Genomic DNA, 17,644 nt, shown 5'->3' on the forward strand with positions numbered 1-17,644 from the left:
CTTACTTTTTCAGTTTAAATGTTGGGGGCTTGCTTTCACTTGGTGAGTGTTGAAAAAAATAATATTAAAATAAAAAATACTACTAATCTGTTACTTTGTGATTTTTACCCACCAGATTAGAACTGTCAGTGGGAAGCTAACAGCAGTGATGAAGTGTTTATTGAGCTGTTTTGTCCGTCCGTGACTCTTATCACAACATTTTACATGTCTGCAGAGGGAGCTTGAAGTCTTTGTGGTGGGATTGGATCGTCAGCCTCTAAGAAACTGTCCCCACAGCAGCTGTGGACTCCACCTGTCCCACTGATGTTCCACACCTGCCACAGCTGCTAGTGTTGTTTCGCAAGTATACATGTTTTTGACTGATATCATTACTGCCAACTCCAACGTTAGTATCCAACAAAGCTGGGACACTAGAGAACATCTGGTCATGCTTTGCCTCTCCTGAAGTACCAGCAGGGGGCGATCGTCCTTTAAAGCCAGCAGCTCTGATCCACAGCGGTTTATGAAGACTGCAGCGCCATCAACAGAATCTATTCATCACACCAAACTGCATAATTGTAATATTTATTTCCTCCATATTGTGATGTTGTTGGGCATCAATGCAGTTAAAACAGAGCACGAATAAATAAAACGTCCTTGAACAGTCCTGTCATTCTAAGAGCATCCTGATAAATTTCAGCACTGCTTATGACGTGTCACAAAACATCTGACAGACCAAAAGAGTTCAGAAGCTACAACTGCATCCACCAACCACAACTAAAAACCAGTAATAAACACCATTAAACTGAGGCCTGCGATAATAAGGCGCTGTGCTGTCACAGAATCGAGTCCTCTCGCTGCTCAGACATTCAACAGCTTCAGAAACATGACGTCTCTGTGCTGACAAAAAACTACAGAAGTTTAGTTCCCGCTGTTACAGAGAAGCTCTCTGTTAGGTTTTCTCCAAACCTTTTAAGGCAAAGCGGTTACAGCTGTCACCTGAACGCTGCTTTTTCATGGTGTGCGGTTTCTGCCCGCGAGGGTTCACCCCGGGGTTACACAGCAGCATCGATTTCCTGCAGAGAGGAAGGTAAGAAGACTCGCAAGTTCGAGTCCGTTAGTTTGGAGAGAACAGAGGGAAGAGGCTGAGGCTGGTGAGTGTTCACGCAACGTGCTGCTTGTTTTTCTGTGTTTGTCTCTGTGTTTGACTGCGGAGACGCGAACAGCCGCTGTGCACCTGCTCTATGGCGAGAACATCCTCCCACAGAGCCCGCGGGCTGTGGAGTCATCCCTGCCAGCACAGACTTTACACCGAACGAAGGTTCCCGTGTTACAGGTTTTTATCTTTGATGAAGAAAGAGCGCAGAGCGCGTCAGAGCTGCTTGGGCCTGATTTATTCAGCAGTACGCGCACAAAGCTCCCAAACTCGGAGACTTTTCCTTCGTTTCCTCGGCTCCTCTCGCTCATCTTCTCTGGAACATCACGTTGATCTGAGATGATAAGTTTAGCACGTGTGACAGTGACGTCTCTCACTGGATGTCCCCCACAGACATCCGGTGTCCAGTTTGTTCGCGCTGCTGTGAGCTCGTAAAGATGCGCGTGACACATGCTGTGCGTCCTTAAACACATCAGCGAGTGAGCTTCAGGTGAGCTTCAGGTGCACAGGGCTCGTTTTCTGACCCGTTCATCTGAACCCGGCGGCTCGCGCTCCTTTCTCAGCACATCAGTCGTCTGTGTTTCCGCTGTCTTGCTCGACAGCTGCCGTTTCCTGAGAAAACAGGTCATCCGAGCTGCGGTTGTTCTCTGGCGTTTATTAGATGCAGCAGCAGTGAAACACCTGCGCGCTCAGCAGCTCTCAGACACTCAGGGACAGTCAAACATTCAGAGACTGGAACTGGGTCTAAAACTGACGATGAATGAGATGGATGAGAAGCCCTTAGAGCTGAGACTTTTTCAGAGAAATACTTTAAGAATTTATCACAAAGAGCAGGGGAGGCATCCCTATAAGTGATAGTGCAAGGGTTTATCACAGAGTTAAAAGTATTAAAAAGGTTGGGTGTGGCTATTAGTCATAATAATGATAGACTAAAGGCAGATTTGGCAGCTTTAACAGGGCTCTAGACTAACTTTTTGCCATGGGCGTACCGCCGTTAGGCGTACCGGCACAAAAGTTAGGCGCACACAAATTTTCTAATAATTGATATAATATAATGTGTTTTTCTGGATACACTGTGCTTTTTCAGCATTCAAAGATTGATGACACCGTGTCAGAGCACTGGCTATGAATTTCAGAAGGATCAGGCCTTAACAGAAAAGTGATCAATAGTTCTTTTCCTATTACAGCTACATCCACTTCTGTCGTGCCTAGGCTGCTCACTAGGGCTGGGTATCATCACTGATTTCTATAATCCATTCGATTCCGGTTTTCAAAGTCCCGATTCGATTCAACTTAGCCTCAGACAGTCAGAAATATTATAACTCTGATCATTTATCAGCACTGACTTCATCAGAATTGTGAACATCACAGCAGATGCCTTTGTGTGAAAGTAGCTGAGAATAAAACAGAAAAACATGAAGGAGATTTTCCTGGTCTGGCTTTTTATAGCAGAAAACCTTAAAAATATTCTGCAATGTTCTGCATATAAAGTTTAAATTTCTTCAGTATTGAACAACAGAAAAAAACAGGCTTTCTTGTCTGAGGTCATTTAAGTGAAAAAGAAAAAGACAGCAGCCACAGCGCTGTAAACAACGGTAGACTGGTGGGTAATAAGCCAATGAATAATACAGAAAACAGAGATTGGAGACGGAAACTGTTCTTGAAGTACAGAGAGAGAGAGAGAGAGAGAGCTAGCTGTGCATGGAGTGTGATTTTAATAGTCGTGGAAGCAAAACAGCAAAATTCATGACGACATTGATCAAATGTGAAGCGCAGTTTGCTGCTTCTTTTGCTGCTGGCTCGGTGGATTTTGGTTGGAGAGACAAAACCTGCAGCTCAGAATCAGCGCAAAAAGACGTAAACACAGCGGACCGGACGCATCAGGATCGCTGAGCTCCGACAGCGTGTCCGTCTGCGGGCCGTCGGGTGAGGAAGCCGAGAAAGACAAAGCTGATTCTGATGCGTCGCTCTGTGTTTACGTCTTTGTGTGGAGTCCGTGTACCTGCTCTCATCTGCTGTTTGGTTGTTGTTGAAATGGTTTTGTGAGCTTTAATCTGAGAATCTGGCGTTTCTGGCAAAACACAGTTATTTAAAAGTCGATTCAGGATTTAATGAATTGATATCGCTTTATTCAAGCTACTCACCTCCCACTTCCACCTGCACTTTCAACTGGACCACGGCCAATCAGAGAGGTCCCGCCCCTGACTATCTCTGATTGGTTTAGTCCACGATAGGGACAAAATGTGTGTCTGTTGTTGACCACAGGGAAGGTTGCAGATTTTTTTATTTTTTTTTTGCTACCCGAACAGTTGGTCGCACAGGTGCAACCAAATATTTTTTTTTAGTCGCACCATTGGTCGCACTCTAGAGCCCTGATTTAACTTTTGATACTTAGATAAACAATTATGAAGGATGTCCAGAGAGACGTGGAGTTTGTCTTTCTTCTGTTTTCTCTCAGCGCGACGACATTCACGCCTAAGGGCGCGAGTAGTATCATTTAGCCAGGGTTGTGAGGATTTGGCACGTTTAACCCTCAGAGGGAAAAGAGCAAGCTCGTCCGCTGATAAACCCCCGTTACAGCTAGCATCAGAGAGGGGAGAGTCAAGGAAACCATCAGTGAAGGGAGCGATTGACTGGGAGTTAATCGTGCGCGTTTGCCACACAGGACCATCACTGTTCAATTCCACATTACTCACTACACTGTAAACCCGAATAAGTTACCAGAACTCAAAAAAATTGAGGCAATTGATTGCCTCAATTTTTTTGAGTTGATCAACTCAAAAGTCAAATTTTTCCAGAACATAAAAGTTTGGATTACATGGTACTTGTATCTTTTGAGAACAGTCAACTCAAATATTTGCAGTTAATATGACTTAAAGTTTCAAGTTTACAAATTCAAAGAAATAAGTTCACAGAACTTATAAAACATAAGTACACAACCACAACATTTTTATGTTAACAAAACTCAAATGTTTATTAGTTTGTGTTGTCATTATTTTAAGTACACGTTAGTCAAATATGTTGACTACTTGATACTTAAAAACATGTGACCCAAAACTTAAAATTTTTGAGGCAATTGATTCATCATGGTCACTAAATGCAACGCACAGTAATAGCAGGTTTTGTAATAAGGTAAATCGCGCTAACATAATATGCAATGCTAATTGATTAGTTACCTGCAGTATTAACAGGAGAGGACGTGGAAACGCTACCGCTGCTGCTGGGTTGAGCTTCGCTAGTCCGGAGCGGATCAAAAACACGACATTCGTTGAAAGCAATCGCGTGTTTTTTGAGCAAATGCTTTTGCATGTTCGTAGTGTTTCCTCCCTCTGATGAAATCTCTACTTTGCAAGTATTGCACGTTGCCCTGTTGTCATCCTTTCTCATAAGTTGTAACCAAACTTTTGATCGTTTGCGCCGCTCAGGCGCCGTGTTTCCTACTGGGTAAAAGACGCTACTCAACGTGATGACGTCATTCGGGGCGACTGGAATCGATAAGGGAATCGTTTTTAAAAGTGGCAAACGATTCCAAGGAATTGAAACAGTGGGAACCGGTTCTCAACAAGAACCGGTTTTCGATACCCATCCCTATTGAACAGTATCTTGCCTGCTCCCTTTTAGCACTATGTTGAAATTAAATACATTTAAAAAAATAAAAAATTAAATGAATTAAAAATAATTAACAAAAACATTTATAAATTAAAATAAGTAGACCAAAATTTGTTTAGTCAGGAAAACTGTCAGAGTAATGAAAAATAATGCCAAATAATAATTAATAATATCAAAATGTGCTGTTGGCTCTCTGGCTAATATCTGAATAAGGCAACAGGGCAGCAATTTGAGTGAATTACAATGCTATTTGTTTTACATTAACCAGTATCAAACAGTAAAATTTAGGTCATCTTGCGCAGCCCACAATGTTTTGGAAATAGTATTACGAAAAACATTAAAACATACAAAACATTAGTGTTGCTTTGCATTATGTTAATGAGAACAAAGGCACGTTGTATAGTTTGGACCTATTGGCTGAACACCTGTAGAGTAATTCAATAACGTTTTGAGGCATTATTTAGATAAAAGGAGAGAACTTTGAACTAGCCTTTTATAATGCTTCACCCTGCATCCTTCTTTCAGATGAGTTCCTACATAGACAAGTCATTCTTGAGGGTCTGTAACCTGGGTGACAGTTTACCACTTTCTAGACCAAGTAAAATCTTTTGAGTAAATTCTAAAGGTCAGGGCTTTGGGGTAGCTGAGGTGCATAGATCAGTCCAAACATTACCAGGAAGGCTTCACCAAATCTGGGGAGACTGAACACGGCATCACTTTCAATGACGACAGAGATTTTCACAGGTTGGTAGTAGGGCTGCCACAAACGATTATTTTGATAGTCGACTAGTCACCGATTATTTTTGCGATTAGTCGACTAATCAGATCATCATCCATTGGACATAAAACGTACAGCTTATTGCACCAGCAGCATCTGCTCTTATATAACTATCATTAGCTTACAGCTTTAAGTGTTTAAGGTGCTAACTAAAAATAAAGACAAGATGATAGTTTATTAAATTTGAATGAAATCTGCAGATTGTTTCGGTGAAGTTTAATAAACTCCTTGCTATCTAAAATATAACAGGACACCGGAGTATATTCTCCAGCGTCTCACACTTCTGATAATCAGCTGTCTGCTTGACGTTTATTCAGCTGTGTAAAAACTATAAATTTAATCTCAGCCAAACCGATTTACTCAGGAACAAATAAAATACAAAAAAAGCCAAACAATAACATTTTAAGTTATCTAAGTGACTCATATATCATGTTTAACCTGAGTAGCGAAAGACGGCGGTGGGTTTGAAAACGATTTGCCGGGAGTCCGGTGTTCTCACGGCTCTAGTTAGCCTAGCCCCCGGCTAGCTATCGAGCTAGTGGGTAACAGACGTCTCCGAAAACGTCGGAGCGCTTTTGAAAATATGCGGTGTCCTGATAAACTGAGCAGATATTTGAGGTTTACACAGCTACATTCTCGCCTGAAAATATGTTAAACGTTTATTTTGTGACCCAGAAAGAATAATAAGAGTAACATTAAAACTAACTAGCTGCCGCCATTGTTGGAAACTGAGCTGGGCTGCGCTATGAATTCTGGGACACAGCTTCTTCTTCTTCTTCGGGGTTTAACGGCAGCTGACATCCTTGTACATGCAGTGCTGCCATCTTCTGTTTCAGTCCGTTATTACACTCTTAAATCCTGCTACTTATTCCTGCGTCTTTTGTGATCTTACAAAGCTTCAAACGACGCGTCGACTATTAAATCAGTCGTCGACGATTTTGATAGTCGACGTAATCGTGACTAGTCGACTAATCGTGGCAGCCCTAGTTGGTAGTGAACTGGACTTGTCGTGTCATGGTCACTGATGACAGTGAAGAGGGCCACTTCAACACCATCAAGCTCCAACTCATCAGATTCGTCCTGAATTAATGAAAAAGAGATACTAATCACAATCTAACCCAAGAAATACAACAGACGACATATAATTTCTCATTTTACCAACTCCCATTGAGATCCAATACCTCTTTTACAAGGGAGACCTGAGTCTCACTGTAAGAGGTGAAAAACAGAAGATCCATGTTCTGCACACATAAATCAGCTAATTCACCAGAGAATCAAGTGGTGTGAGATAGACTGAAACTAAGCTAAAGGAAATACACAGGAAAATGTTTTACTAAACATCTTATCACTTTCAACAAAACACCAATTCAGTTCATTCGTAGTGAGGAGACAGAAAAGGCCATACATGGAAACCGTATGGGTAGACTAAACAAAGGTAAGTCCAAACAGTGCATCAAAATACATGTTTGTACTTTCATGCACTGTTTATATACACAGTAGTATCTGTTAGATACTTAAGGACACTCACAGTGCAGATTCTGAAAAATCCAGAGACATCCTCACGCAGATAGACAGGAAGGGCGTGGAGAACGGTAGTGCGCTTGGTGTGGATATCATGGATTTCCTATTTCCAGATAAAAACAGAATTGTATATACTGGTGAGTTTACTGAACAACAACAACAACAGTCAAATCAGAACATATGTCCACAAATAACCTGTTCACAGTCAGACAAATAGCAAACACAAAGTGGAGTAATAGCAAAATTCAAAAAGCTCATTTAAATCATTGAACCTGTCCAATGTTCCACTGGTTCAACCTATGAAATGTGTAACAATCTATTATTACCTGTTCATTGTGAATTCTTAGACTTTCAGCCAGGGCATCTGCTGTCTTCCCAGTTTTTGATGCCTTCTGTCTGAATAAGGTCATCAGTCGAGGAAGATGGCGGTCAAGTTCAGCGTAGAATGTATTGGGCAGGTTCTGATTTGTAATCCGCTGAAACTCTGCATACAACTACAGCAGAAGGACAATACAGTTCAATTTGAAGAATCTCGCACATCTTTATAAAGCAGCAAAAAGTTGCCACATGAGTAAGAATTACAATTTTCATTTTAAAGAGAGCTGATCCATATTACCTCAGACTCCATTTTTAGAGCAGGCCAGAGGTCCAAGAGCTCCTTCACTCCTTCACAACCCTAACCCTGCACATATAGTTTAAAATATAGCGTTTCTAACAAGCAAACGGCTTGAAAGCACTCTCACTGCAGACAGGCATCTCCGCTGTGTAACTGCAGGGACAACGGGCTTGTTTGGACCCAACTATTCTGAGTCATGAGAGGGGGTTTAAAAATTTAGAGAGATTAAAATACTTTGTTTCATACTAGGCGACCGGGCACCACCTCTAGAACAAGTAGTATCTAACTTTTTAAACAGCCTGCGACCCTCATTACAACAACTTAATGCTAGCTCTGCAAGCGCAAAGTTTCCTTCGGGGAGAGCAGCAAAGCACATAAAAAACACGGACCCGACATTTCTGCTATTCTTTTCGACACGCACCCAAAATACAACTAAATATTCGTATTTTAACAATAAACTAATATCAACATTGAAAACTTAATGTAAGTCCAGTGATGGTAGTTGCTGCCGTTAGGTCCAACTTTCTCCAGTTGTCCGTGTTGCCTCTTTGGTGCTGTTCCCGCCCATATACCTTTACTTCTTCTGTGTTTCGTATTAATGCTCATTAGCGCCACCTTCCGCTTCTGAGGGTGAATCAGAAATTAACTCAGAATAAAAATTGATTCCTGCAGCTGCTCAACACTTACGGAAAAAATTAAAAATATATATGTAGGACACAGTGATAAAACAATGAATATTAAAATAAATACATTTTGTCTTCCACTAATGCATTTAAGACAATTTGATTTTACTTATTTGGTGAAACACTTTGAGATTTTATTGTATTTTAGCATGTGCTACATAAATTAAGTTTATTATTAAATCCTACCTACTTGAAACAACAAAAATAACAGGACTTTACCATTCTTATGTGTCCTAACTTATCTGTGTTATGTTGTGCTTAAGTTATGATTTTAAGTGATGCTTACTTAATATAGAAATAGTTCAATTCAATCAAATATTATTAGTTTCATTTACTCAAAAAGAAGAACATGTTACACGAACTTGACATATTTAAGTTAACAGAACTTTTAAAGACTTTGAGTATACACTACTTAATCTATTTAATTACTTTGAACATTCGGGTTTACAGTGTACAGTATTAAACAAAACTGGGAAGTGATCTGAAATCTCAGAATCCTCAATGTCCGTGATGCAAATGTCCAGACCATAAGATCACGTATATGACCTTTTGTCTGAGTTGGTTTACACACAAGCCCTGCACCTCTGCCAGTGGTGGTATTATAAGACACCTCAATAGTTTTGATCTGCAGCCCACGACCCCCACGACCCCCACACAGGTTCAGCTCTCTCACCTCATTTTTAACCTACTGGACGTCAGGTCTTCTGAGACAACATTAACATCAAATCACTCGATCTGATCGTCTCTATCTAACTGTTTTCCACATTTATGATTTAATACAGGATTTAAACTTTAAAATCACATTTTCTTCTTTCCTGTAAAAGTGAAAACTCCATCACATGTGAACATTCAGTCACATATGATTACACTTCCTGTTTCATTTAGTGTATGTAACTCTCCTTCCATTAGATTTCATCAGCACATTTTCCCTATTAATCCAGTTATTTACAAGTACTTTGTTTTTCTCTTTAAAGCTCTCTTGATCACAGTTTACTCAAAACTGTTTATTTTTATTAAACGATAGATTTTATAAGTCAGACATTCAGAGATCAGTAGCTCCTGTGTGTTGCTCACTGCCTCCATCCAACAGTACATGACAAGTGTGACCCGCGGTTCATTTACACCAAACATTCAAAGTGACTTAGTGCTAACTGCTATAATGAATGTCATATACAGACTAAACAACAAAATAAACCAACATAAAATGTATTTACTGTCATATAAACATATTATGTATATATATAAATATATATGATGTCACTGGATCACGACAGGAAAACATAAGAAAATAAGAGATTTGATTTGTTACAATATGGAATATATTTACTAAATGAGGAAAATCACTGCGATGCTGCAATCAAAGGTGATCTACTTTCATTTATACACAAAGATGCAGTTCAGTAAGAGCCTGTGTGAGCTCAGGTGTCCTGCATGAGTTTCTCTTTGAAAACGGAGGCTCTCCAGATAAAGGAAAGGTGCATGAATTAAAACCAATGTCCTTTTAATATATGAAATAACTCTGGTGACAGAAATCATCCAGCACTGAGAAAAAGGCTTCTGAACACTGAGACCTGCATTATCAGTTTCGGGGCTTTTGCAACATTCACAGCAGCTCAGGTGAAAAAATGCAGTCACCACCCAGACAGGATGTGAACTTTAACACTTAAATACTCCAAGACAAGGCCGTGGGTGGCAATGTGTGGTTTGTTTAGAGCGCACTTCCAACTCAGTTCTCTGAAAAATACACGCTGTTTATTTCTTGTAAAAGTTAACCAAATATTTTCTTAGAACTAGACTCTCAGATGGAAATATTCACACATTTCATCAGACCAGCTTTAACATCACAAGTTCTTTTAACATCTTATATTTGCAAATGAAAACACAGCCACATAGAAGATATTTGTCTTTATTCATGTTGCTGCAGCCAAGTTGTAATTATTCTCTGATTTTATGGTCAAACTATGAGATTTTCCAAATGTGTGTGGAGTGACATGACCTTTCTCTGATGATCTAAATGTCGTGACCAAGAATCATTCAGGATGAACAACGTGAACAGTCTGCCTCATAGTTCTCACAGGTGAGCGTCAGAATTACAGACACATTCTCATGTCTGTGGTCTCTGGCTAACTTTTCATGCTCTCCATAAATGCAGGAATCTGCAGGTTTTATTGAAACTGTCACATCTCAACACTCAGTGCCAAAAACAGGGCTGATCCCTGTTTCATTTGATAACTGCTTCATGTTAACAAATCCCGTTTTTTAAACCGTGATGTAGAACATGATCTCTCTCACTCTCTCGTTCTCTAAATAAAACCCAGCAAACTGGCAATCACTTCTGAAAGATGGGAGTAGTTCACTCTTTATCAGCTGCAAGACTGTGTAGCGCTCGGATGTTTGCCCCAACCCCCAGCCTGCAGGCGTCTGACCTTTAACCCTTGCTGCAATGTGTCCCTCTGAGGGCCTAGTGCAGTAGTAGTAGTAATAGTAGTAGTATTGTGCGACACACATGCACACAGGCTTAAAGAGACGTCACTCTTATGGCTTGAAAATTGTGAAAATTTTTCAGATACTCACATCACAGTCCTGCTGCGAATTAGAAACACTGAAAGGTCAAAGGTCATTATTAAAAGAGTTTACACTTGAGTTTCAGCCTAGACACAGACTTGAAAGTGAATCAGAGATATATTTGGGGGGAAAAAACAGAAAAATAAATAATTAGAAAGAATAGTGCACAAATAGAAAAGCCCAAAAACCAAACCTGTACAAGAGTGATTACTACTAATCTACAAATGGCTGCAATATGCAGAAAATACACTTAGACAATTTTGCATTGATGCAGTACTTAAATTAAGGCCGTCTGCACTTCAGTTAACTCTCTTTTTTCTAAAAAAAAGAAAAAAAGAAAATGTAATTGTGGGGACATGGAGGGAAAAAATGATATTAATGTGTTGTTGTGGTCCTGGGTCTTGGACCCCAAGACTTTTAAGTTCTGTCAAATATTTTCAGCTTAACTTTTGGGTTGTTTAGTTGTTTGTGGTGTTTTGAGTCTTGATTTCTTAGATGCTAATCCTCCTTTGGGTTGTCCATGTTTATGTTTTCAGGTTTTCTTAGTTCTAGTTTCATCACTTTTACTTCCCTTTACCTTTTTATCATTCAATTAGTTTCACTTGTTCCTTATTGTACTCCAGCTGTGTTCTTTCCCCCCCAGTAGCCTCCAGTATATTTAAAGCCTCCATTTGCATGCGTTCACTGTTGTGTTGCACTGCTTGTTTCCTGCATGCCTGTGAGCTTTTCCCCATTTGATGCCACTTGGTGGATGATTTTTTTCTCTGTTATGTGACTCTGCATTTTGGGTTTCCACTTTCCACCACACACAGGATATAAAGGCCTATCCACAAATTTGATCAAATCTATATAATAAATCATGTTGGCACACAGTATTTAGATTTCACATGAATTATTAGAAACCTGTATTATAAGTAAAGATGGGTGGGTTCAAATAGTCCCACCAACATAAATTGAATTGAATTGAAAGCCTTTATTGTCACTATACATAGTGCAACGAGATTAGAAACAGCTCTATAAAAGTGCACATGTGCTTATAGCACATTATAAAAACTATACAATAATGTAACTATACATTTACTATAAATATAAATACATAGTACAGTGCTGACAGAGACAGACAGTCAGAGAATTGATGATATTTCAGATATTTTGAGTTGAGTATGGTGATGGCTTTTGGGGAGGAAGCTAAAGCGCCTGCCAGAGGGCAGTAGGTTGAAAAGATTGTAGCCGGGGTGGGTAGTGTCCTTTAAAATGTTTCTGGCCCTACTAAGACAACGGGAGTTGTAGACGGCAGACAAGGAGGGCAGCGGGCAGCCAATGATTTAAATGATAAAGCAGACAGTATGAGCATGTGGTGTGAAATATCAGTTTAATGTGGTCATGTCAGAGCTACAATACAAAGAAAATCCAAAACTCAATTACTGTGAACTCACTGCGTGTCTGTGCCTCTCAGACTGATTGAAGTCCATAAGATGATGATCGAGGAAGAGGAGGACAAAGCGAAGTCTGCAGGACTCTGCCGTCTGCCTGTGAAGAGTGACCGGTCCAAACATCAACCTACAGACTTCACCGATGAAGCTGGACCCTCAGACACAGAGTAAAATCACTGCTAGTAACTCGTCTCCAGGAATATCCAATCCATCCAGTTCTTAACTGCTCATCCAGTTTAGTCACAGATTGGCTGAGCCTCTATCAGCTGACTTGGATTTAAAAAATGAGCTATTCAGTGTGTTTCACAGAGCAGCTCATTGTTCTGCTTTATTTTAGCATAACTAATAATGCACGTTATCCATGTTATCATTTTAACTTCTACAGTATTTGAATTACTGAGATGTGTTGGGTATTGTGTTGTTTCTTGTTACATTTTGCTTATTAGTAGACTTCGCACTATATTATACCTTTACATTAATGTCACCTTTATGTAATGAATGATTGAAATAGTTTGTAAAATAAATAAAATTTAATCTTAAATGCTTGTATTTTTATATCTGATGTAGAACTGGTAAAAAGAGTTGACAATTAAAAACTTCACCTTTTCAAGAAATTACTTCTTTGCCATGAGCTATGCACACTGCCCCAGTGGTATCTAAAGTATTTTACTGGGTATTGGTATTAAGTTAAAAATTCAAGTATGGTGAGAACTGCAATTTAGACCAATTTAAATGACTTTCAACTGAGAATTTATTAATGTCTGATGACATATGAATAAACATATCTTTGTTTGCAGAAGTCAGAGGTCACAGGCTTCAGGGATCAACTTTCTGTCTCAGAAGAGTGACCGGTCCATTGGTAAACCCCCAGACTTCAGAGAAGAACCTGGACCACTACACACAAAGTAAGAACCTGACCTGAACATTTAATCAAATCTGTAGTGATGAAGAGGCATACATTATACTAATAGTAGCAATGCACTGATTGCAATTCCCATTTTCAGTTTTGTGTAAGTGTGACCTGCTGACATCAACTAACAAGTAAAAATCAAGGTTTGTTCATCCAGTAAGGGTTCCCAAAGCTAGTCCCCATCCCCCGGATTAACAAGGTCTGCATCAGCTGCCGCTCCTCGACTGTGCAAAATAGAGAGAGAAAAACATTATATACAGTAAGTAGGTAGATATATACAAAGAGGACATTATGCGCAATAAGTGAGTAAATTATATACATTAAGTTAAATAGAATAAAAAAATCTGGAAATTTACAGTTCAAAATGTACATTGTGTGAGTGGGGTGTTAAAGTGGCTTGTGCCGCAATGAAGTCAGAAGGATCAGGCATGAAATGGTCTTGCCAACGTTCAGCTGGAGGTGGTTGTCCTGGCACCTCAATGCCAAATTCTTCACTTCATCCATGTAGGCCGCCTCATCGTTGGTGGAGATGGCACCCAACACCACTGTGTCGTCAGCAAACTTCACAATGGTGTTGGAGCCATGGGTGGCCACACAGTCTGAAGTGTAGAGGGAGTAGAGCAGTGGCGAGAGGACACAGCCCTGTGGCGCTCCCGTGTTGATGGCGATGCTGTCAGAGACACACCTACCCACCCTCACCACCTGAGTTCTGCCAGTGAGGAAGTCCAACACCCATGCACACAGACGGCTGTTGAGTCCCAGATCCCTCAGCTTTGTGAACAGTCTGCAGGGCACTATTGTGTTAAACGCTGAACTGTAATCAACAAACAGCATTCGCACATAGTTACCCTGTTTCTTGTCCACGTGGCTGAGGGTGGTGTGCAGGATGTGGCGTCCTCCGTGGATTTGTTGGGTTGGTAGGCGAACTGGAGCGGATCTGTGGTGTCTGGGATGGAGGAGGAGATGATGTTCTTCAACAGCCTCTCGAACACCTTCATTACTACTGAGGTCAGTGCAACTGGCCGGTAGTCGTTCAGGCATGAGGGCTTGCTGTTCTTGGGCACAGGGATGATGGTGGATCTCTTGAAGCATATGGGGACCACAGACTTCGCCAGGGACTCGTTGAAAATCAAAGTGAACACACCTGCTAGCTGGTCAGCACAGCAGCGCAGCAGACGGCCGGTGATGCCATCTGGTCCTGCTGCTTTCCTTGCGCTCACTCTCCTCAGCACAGCTCTGACGTCATGCTCTGCGATGCTGATTGCTGGTCTCTATTGTCAGGCAGTTGTTAGCAATTGTGTAGCAATTGTCCAAGATTCTGTCTCCCCTCATCGGACACATGACATGTTGATAAAAGTTCGGCATGAGATGTCCAAGGTTTGCTTTATTAAAGTCTCCTGCGGGTCCTTGTTTTGAAACGCACTCAGCACATCATGTAGTTCAGACAGAGCCATACCTGTGTTCACCTGGGGTGGGATGTAGACCACTGTGGCGATTAACGAGGTGAACTCGCGGGACAGGTAAAAAGGGCGACAGTTCATGCTCAGGTATTCCAGATGTGGCGAGCAGCCGCTGAAGAGAGTAGATATGCTCCTGACGTCGCACCACTTTCTGTTTACCATGAAACACACTTCTCCACCTTTGGTTTTGTTTGACTCTGCCGTTCTGTCCGCGCGGAGCACAGAGAGTGACTCCGATGGAATTTCTGCCCGATCCACCACGTTGGGGGTCAGCCATGTCTCAGTGAAGCACAGAATGTTGCAGTCCCTCATGTCTCGTTGGAAGGTGACTCTTGCCCTCAGATCGTCTAGTTTGTTCTCCAACAATTCAACGTTAGCTAGCAGGATACTGGGCAGTGGTGCGCAGTGAGTAAATATGTCGATTTATTCATAGTTTCATGCAACTGTCAAATTCTGTTTCTTTGAAAAATATTAAAATGCCATCTGCTTGTCTGTTCCAGCAGTCTGGCTCTATTCCATTTGAATGCAATAGGGACATAGTCTCTAGACTCTGAAATATTAGATATGATTTAATGTCTTGCAACAGCGTCTGTGTTTCATAGTGCAACATGTGTTGCTATAGTGGACAATCAGGCATTTAGACAAGAAAAGCATGTAAGTTACTAAGAGAAAGTGTCACGATCTGGTACAGGGATTCAAACGCAGAGCGGTAAGGTATCTCCAAGGTGTAGTTTATTTACAGTGCCAGTGCAATATATGTACAGTGAAGGGATCCAAAACTCCGGGGGAATCACAGGGTAACTCGCTCACGTCTTCTTCGCTCACACTCACACACGTTCCCGCAGCAGGGAGGTCGCAGGTCCCGGGGGGGGGGGGAGATCTGAGGCAGACGAGAAGGCAGGTCACCAACTAATCACAAATCACGAATATGAAGCACAAGAGCTGTGAGAACACTAACGTTAGGGGTACAATCATCCAGCGACGAGAGGATCTGTGTTCCAGCCTCAAATAGTGCTCCCGGTGATGATGGGTGAGTGTTGTCAGGTGTGTGTGTGGGCCAAGGGCAGGAGCCCACAGTGAGCTCCGCCCAGGCAGAGAGGGAGAGAACAGAAACAGCAATTGTAGCCTTGTGGGGCCGACCGGGCAGGCACGGAGACCATGACAGAAAGAGACCGGCCCAGTCTAGACTGTATGGATAAGTGGGTTGGGGGGTGGGAGCTGTAGTGATTATGTATTTATCAAATCTGTCCATTGAGAAAATCCAACAGTTATGTCTTTGTCCCAACTGCCCACCATGGTGTCTGCTGAGAGGTTTCCCCCCTCCTGCACCATTATTTTCTATAATAGCAACAGCTGTGTTCATGTATTGCTTGTTCAGTCCATTACTTTTCCTTAAAGCTTTCTTGAGATAGTTCTTGTAGTTTAAGATATTTTTACTTTGCAATGGTTGTCTGTGGTTGGTTATTATTATGCTTTAATACTAAACAGTCTGTGCAGTAGAATGTGAAGTTTACGGTTTTTGTAGGTAGTTTAAGCTGAGTAGTCATGTGGAGTTCTTCCATTGGGGCAATTCTAGCCTTGAGTAAGTCTGCTTTTTATGGAAGAGATTTCTTAACAAAAATGGAATAGAAGATTTTTCCAGGATGGAGCAGGAGTAGCAGATTAAAAAATGCTCTGTTTAAGACAAGGCAAGGCAAGGCAAATTTATTTGTATAGCACAATTCAACAACAAGGTGATTCAAAGTGCTTTACAGAGACATTAGAAACAAAAACAAATAAAAAGCATGATTTAAAATTGATTAAAACAAGCAAACAAACTAACTAACTAAACACACACATAACTGTGCCACTCTATCTATGACAAATCTCTTTAAATGTCTTCATGGTCTTCTACTGGTGATCCCCACCAGTTTTGGTGGCCTAATGACAGGAAGTAAGAGAACTGCTACTATCAGGTACTATTAGGCGAACTAAAATGTATATGTAAAACAGTAAAGACTATATACTGAATTCAAAATCCTGCTCCTCACATAGAAGGTCTTAAATAATCAGGCCCCATCTTATCTTAATGACCTTGTAGTACCATATCACCCTATTAGAGCACTTCGCTCTCGCTCTGCAGGCCTACTTGTTGTTCCTAGAGTATTTAAAAGTAGAATGGGAGGCAGAGCCTTCAGTTTTCAGGCCCCTCTTCTGTGGAACCAGCTTCCAGTTTGGATTCAGGAGACAGACACTATCTCTACTTTCAAGATTAGGCTTCAAACTTTCCTTTTTGCTAAAGCATATAGTTAGGGCTGGACCAGGTGACCCTGAATCCTCCCTTAGTTATGCTGCAATAGGTGTAGACTGCCGGGGGATTCCCATGATGCATTGAGTTTCTTCTTCAGTCACCTTTCTCACTCACTATGTGTTAACAGACCTCTCTGCACTGAATCATACTTGTTATTAATCTCTGTCTCTTTTCCACAGCATGTCTTTATCCTGTCTTGGCACTGTATAACCAAAAATCAGCTTGATGAATACTCTGTTGTGAAAAGTAGCTCAATTTTTATTATTCTCTGTGACCATAATTTTAGTGATAAAGAAATGTGTTCACAGAGAGAGGAAGAGGAGCGGTGTTTGTGAGGAGGAGCAGCTGTCCTGCTGTGCTTTGTGTCAGGATGTCCTGAAGGATCCAGTCTCTACCAGCTGTGGACACTGGGTCTGCAGACAGTGCATCTCCTCATACTGGGACCAGTCTGCTTCATCAGGAGACTCGTCCTGTCCCCAGTGTGGAGAAAGATCCAGAACCAGAGCTGGACTGCAGACAGCCAGTCAGAGCAGCTGTGTACAAAGTAAGACTGAATATCTGTCTGCTGTTTCCCTTTCCTTCTCTCACCCCAACCAATCACAGCAGATGGCCCCGCCCCTCCCTGAGCCTGGTTCTGTCGGAGG

The 17,644-nt window shown here is 41.3% G+C and overlaps 2 protein-coding genes across 9 annotated transcripts in view; one reads left to right on the forward strand and one right to left on the reverse strand.

Annotated features, from left to right (window-relative positions):
* The first annotated feature begins 980 nt into the window (after positions 1-980).
* The window catches only part of LOC309714355 (NACHT, LRR and PYD domains-containing protein 12-like), a 65,515-nt gene continuing 48,851 nt past the window's right edge, over positions 981-17,644 (forward strand). For 5 of the 7 annotated variants that reach the window (XM_082546716.1, XM_082546712.1, XM_082546717.1 and 2 more), the window contains exons 1-4: positions 981-1,069; positions 12,364-12,507; positions 13,138-13,245; positions 17,309-17,544. In XM_082546716.1, coding sequence (XP_082402842.1) covers positions 996-1,069; positions 12,364-12,507; positions 13,138-13,245; positions 17,309-17,544 — 562 coding nt within the window. In that variant the 5' untranslated portion in view covers positions 981-995. Of the gene's footprint in view, positions 1,134-9,423; positions 9,706-12,363; positions 12,508-13,137; positions 13,246-17,308; positions 17,545-17,644 lie in introns of those variants that run through there. The other 2 variants (XM_082546715.1, XM_082546714.1) reach the window with 2 other exon arrangements.
* LOC309714407 (uncharacterized protein) lies at positions 4,110-12,423 on the reverse strand. Of its 2 annotated transcripts, XM_082546863.1 has the most exons (5): positions 8,142-8,151; positions 7,660-7,731; positions 7,370-7,537; positions 7,051-7,146; positions 4,110-6,602 (listed from the first exon to the last, which is right to left on the reverse strand). In XM_082546863.1, the coding sequence occupies exons 2-5, from the start codon at positions 7,669-7,671 to the stop codon at positions 6,483-6,485; spliced, it is 396 nt and encodes a 131-aa protein (XP_082402989.1). In that variant the 5' UTR covers positions 7,672-7,731; positions 8,142-8,151; the 3' UTR covers positions 4,110-6,482. The 2 variants fall into 2 exon arrangements, with proteins under 2 accessions (XP_082402989.1, XP_082402988.1); XM_082546862.1 differs by lacking the exons at positions 7,660-7,731; positions 8,142-8,151 and adding an exon at positions 12,344-12,423.

Source organism: Aulonocara stuartgranti (assembly GCF_965226115.1).
Source record: "Aulonocara stuartgranti genome assembly, chromosome: 9".
Lineage (NCBI taxonomy): Eukaryota > Metazoa > Chordata > Actinopteri > Cichliformes > Cichlidae > Aulonocara > Aulonocara stuartgranti.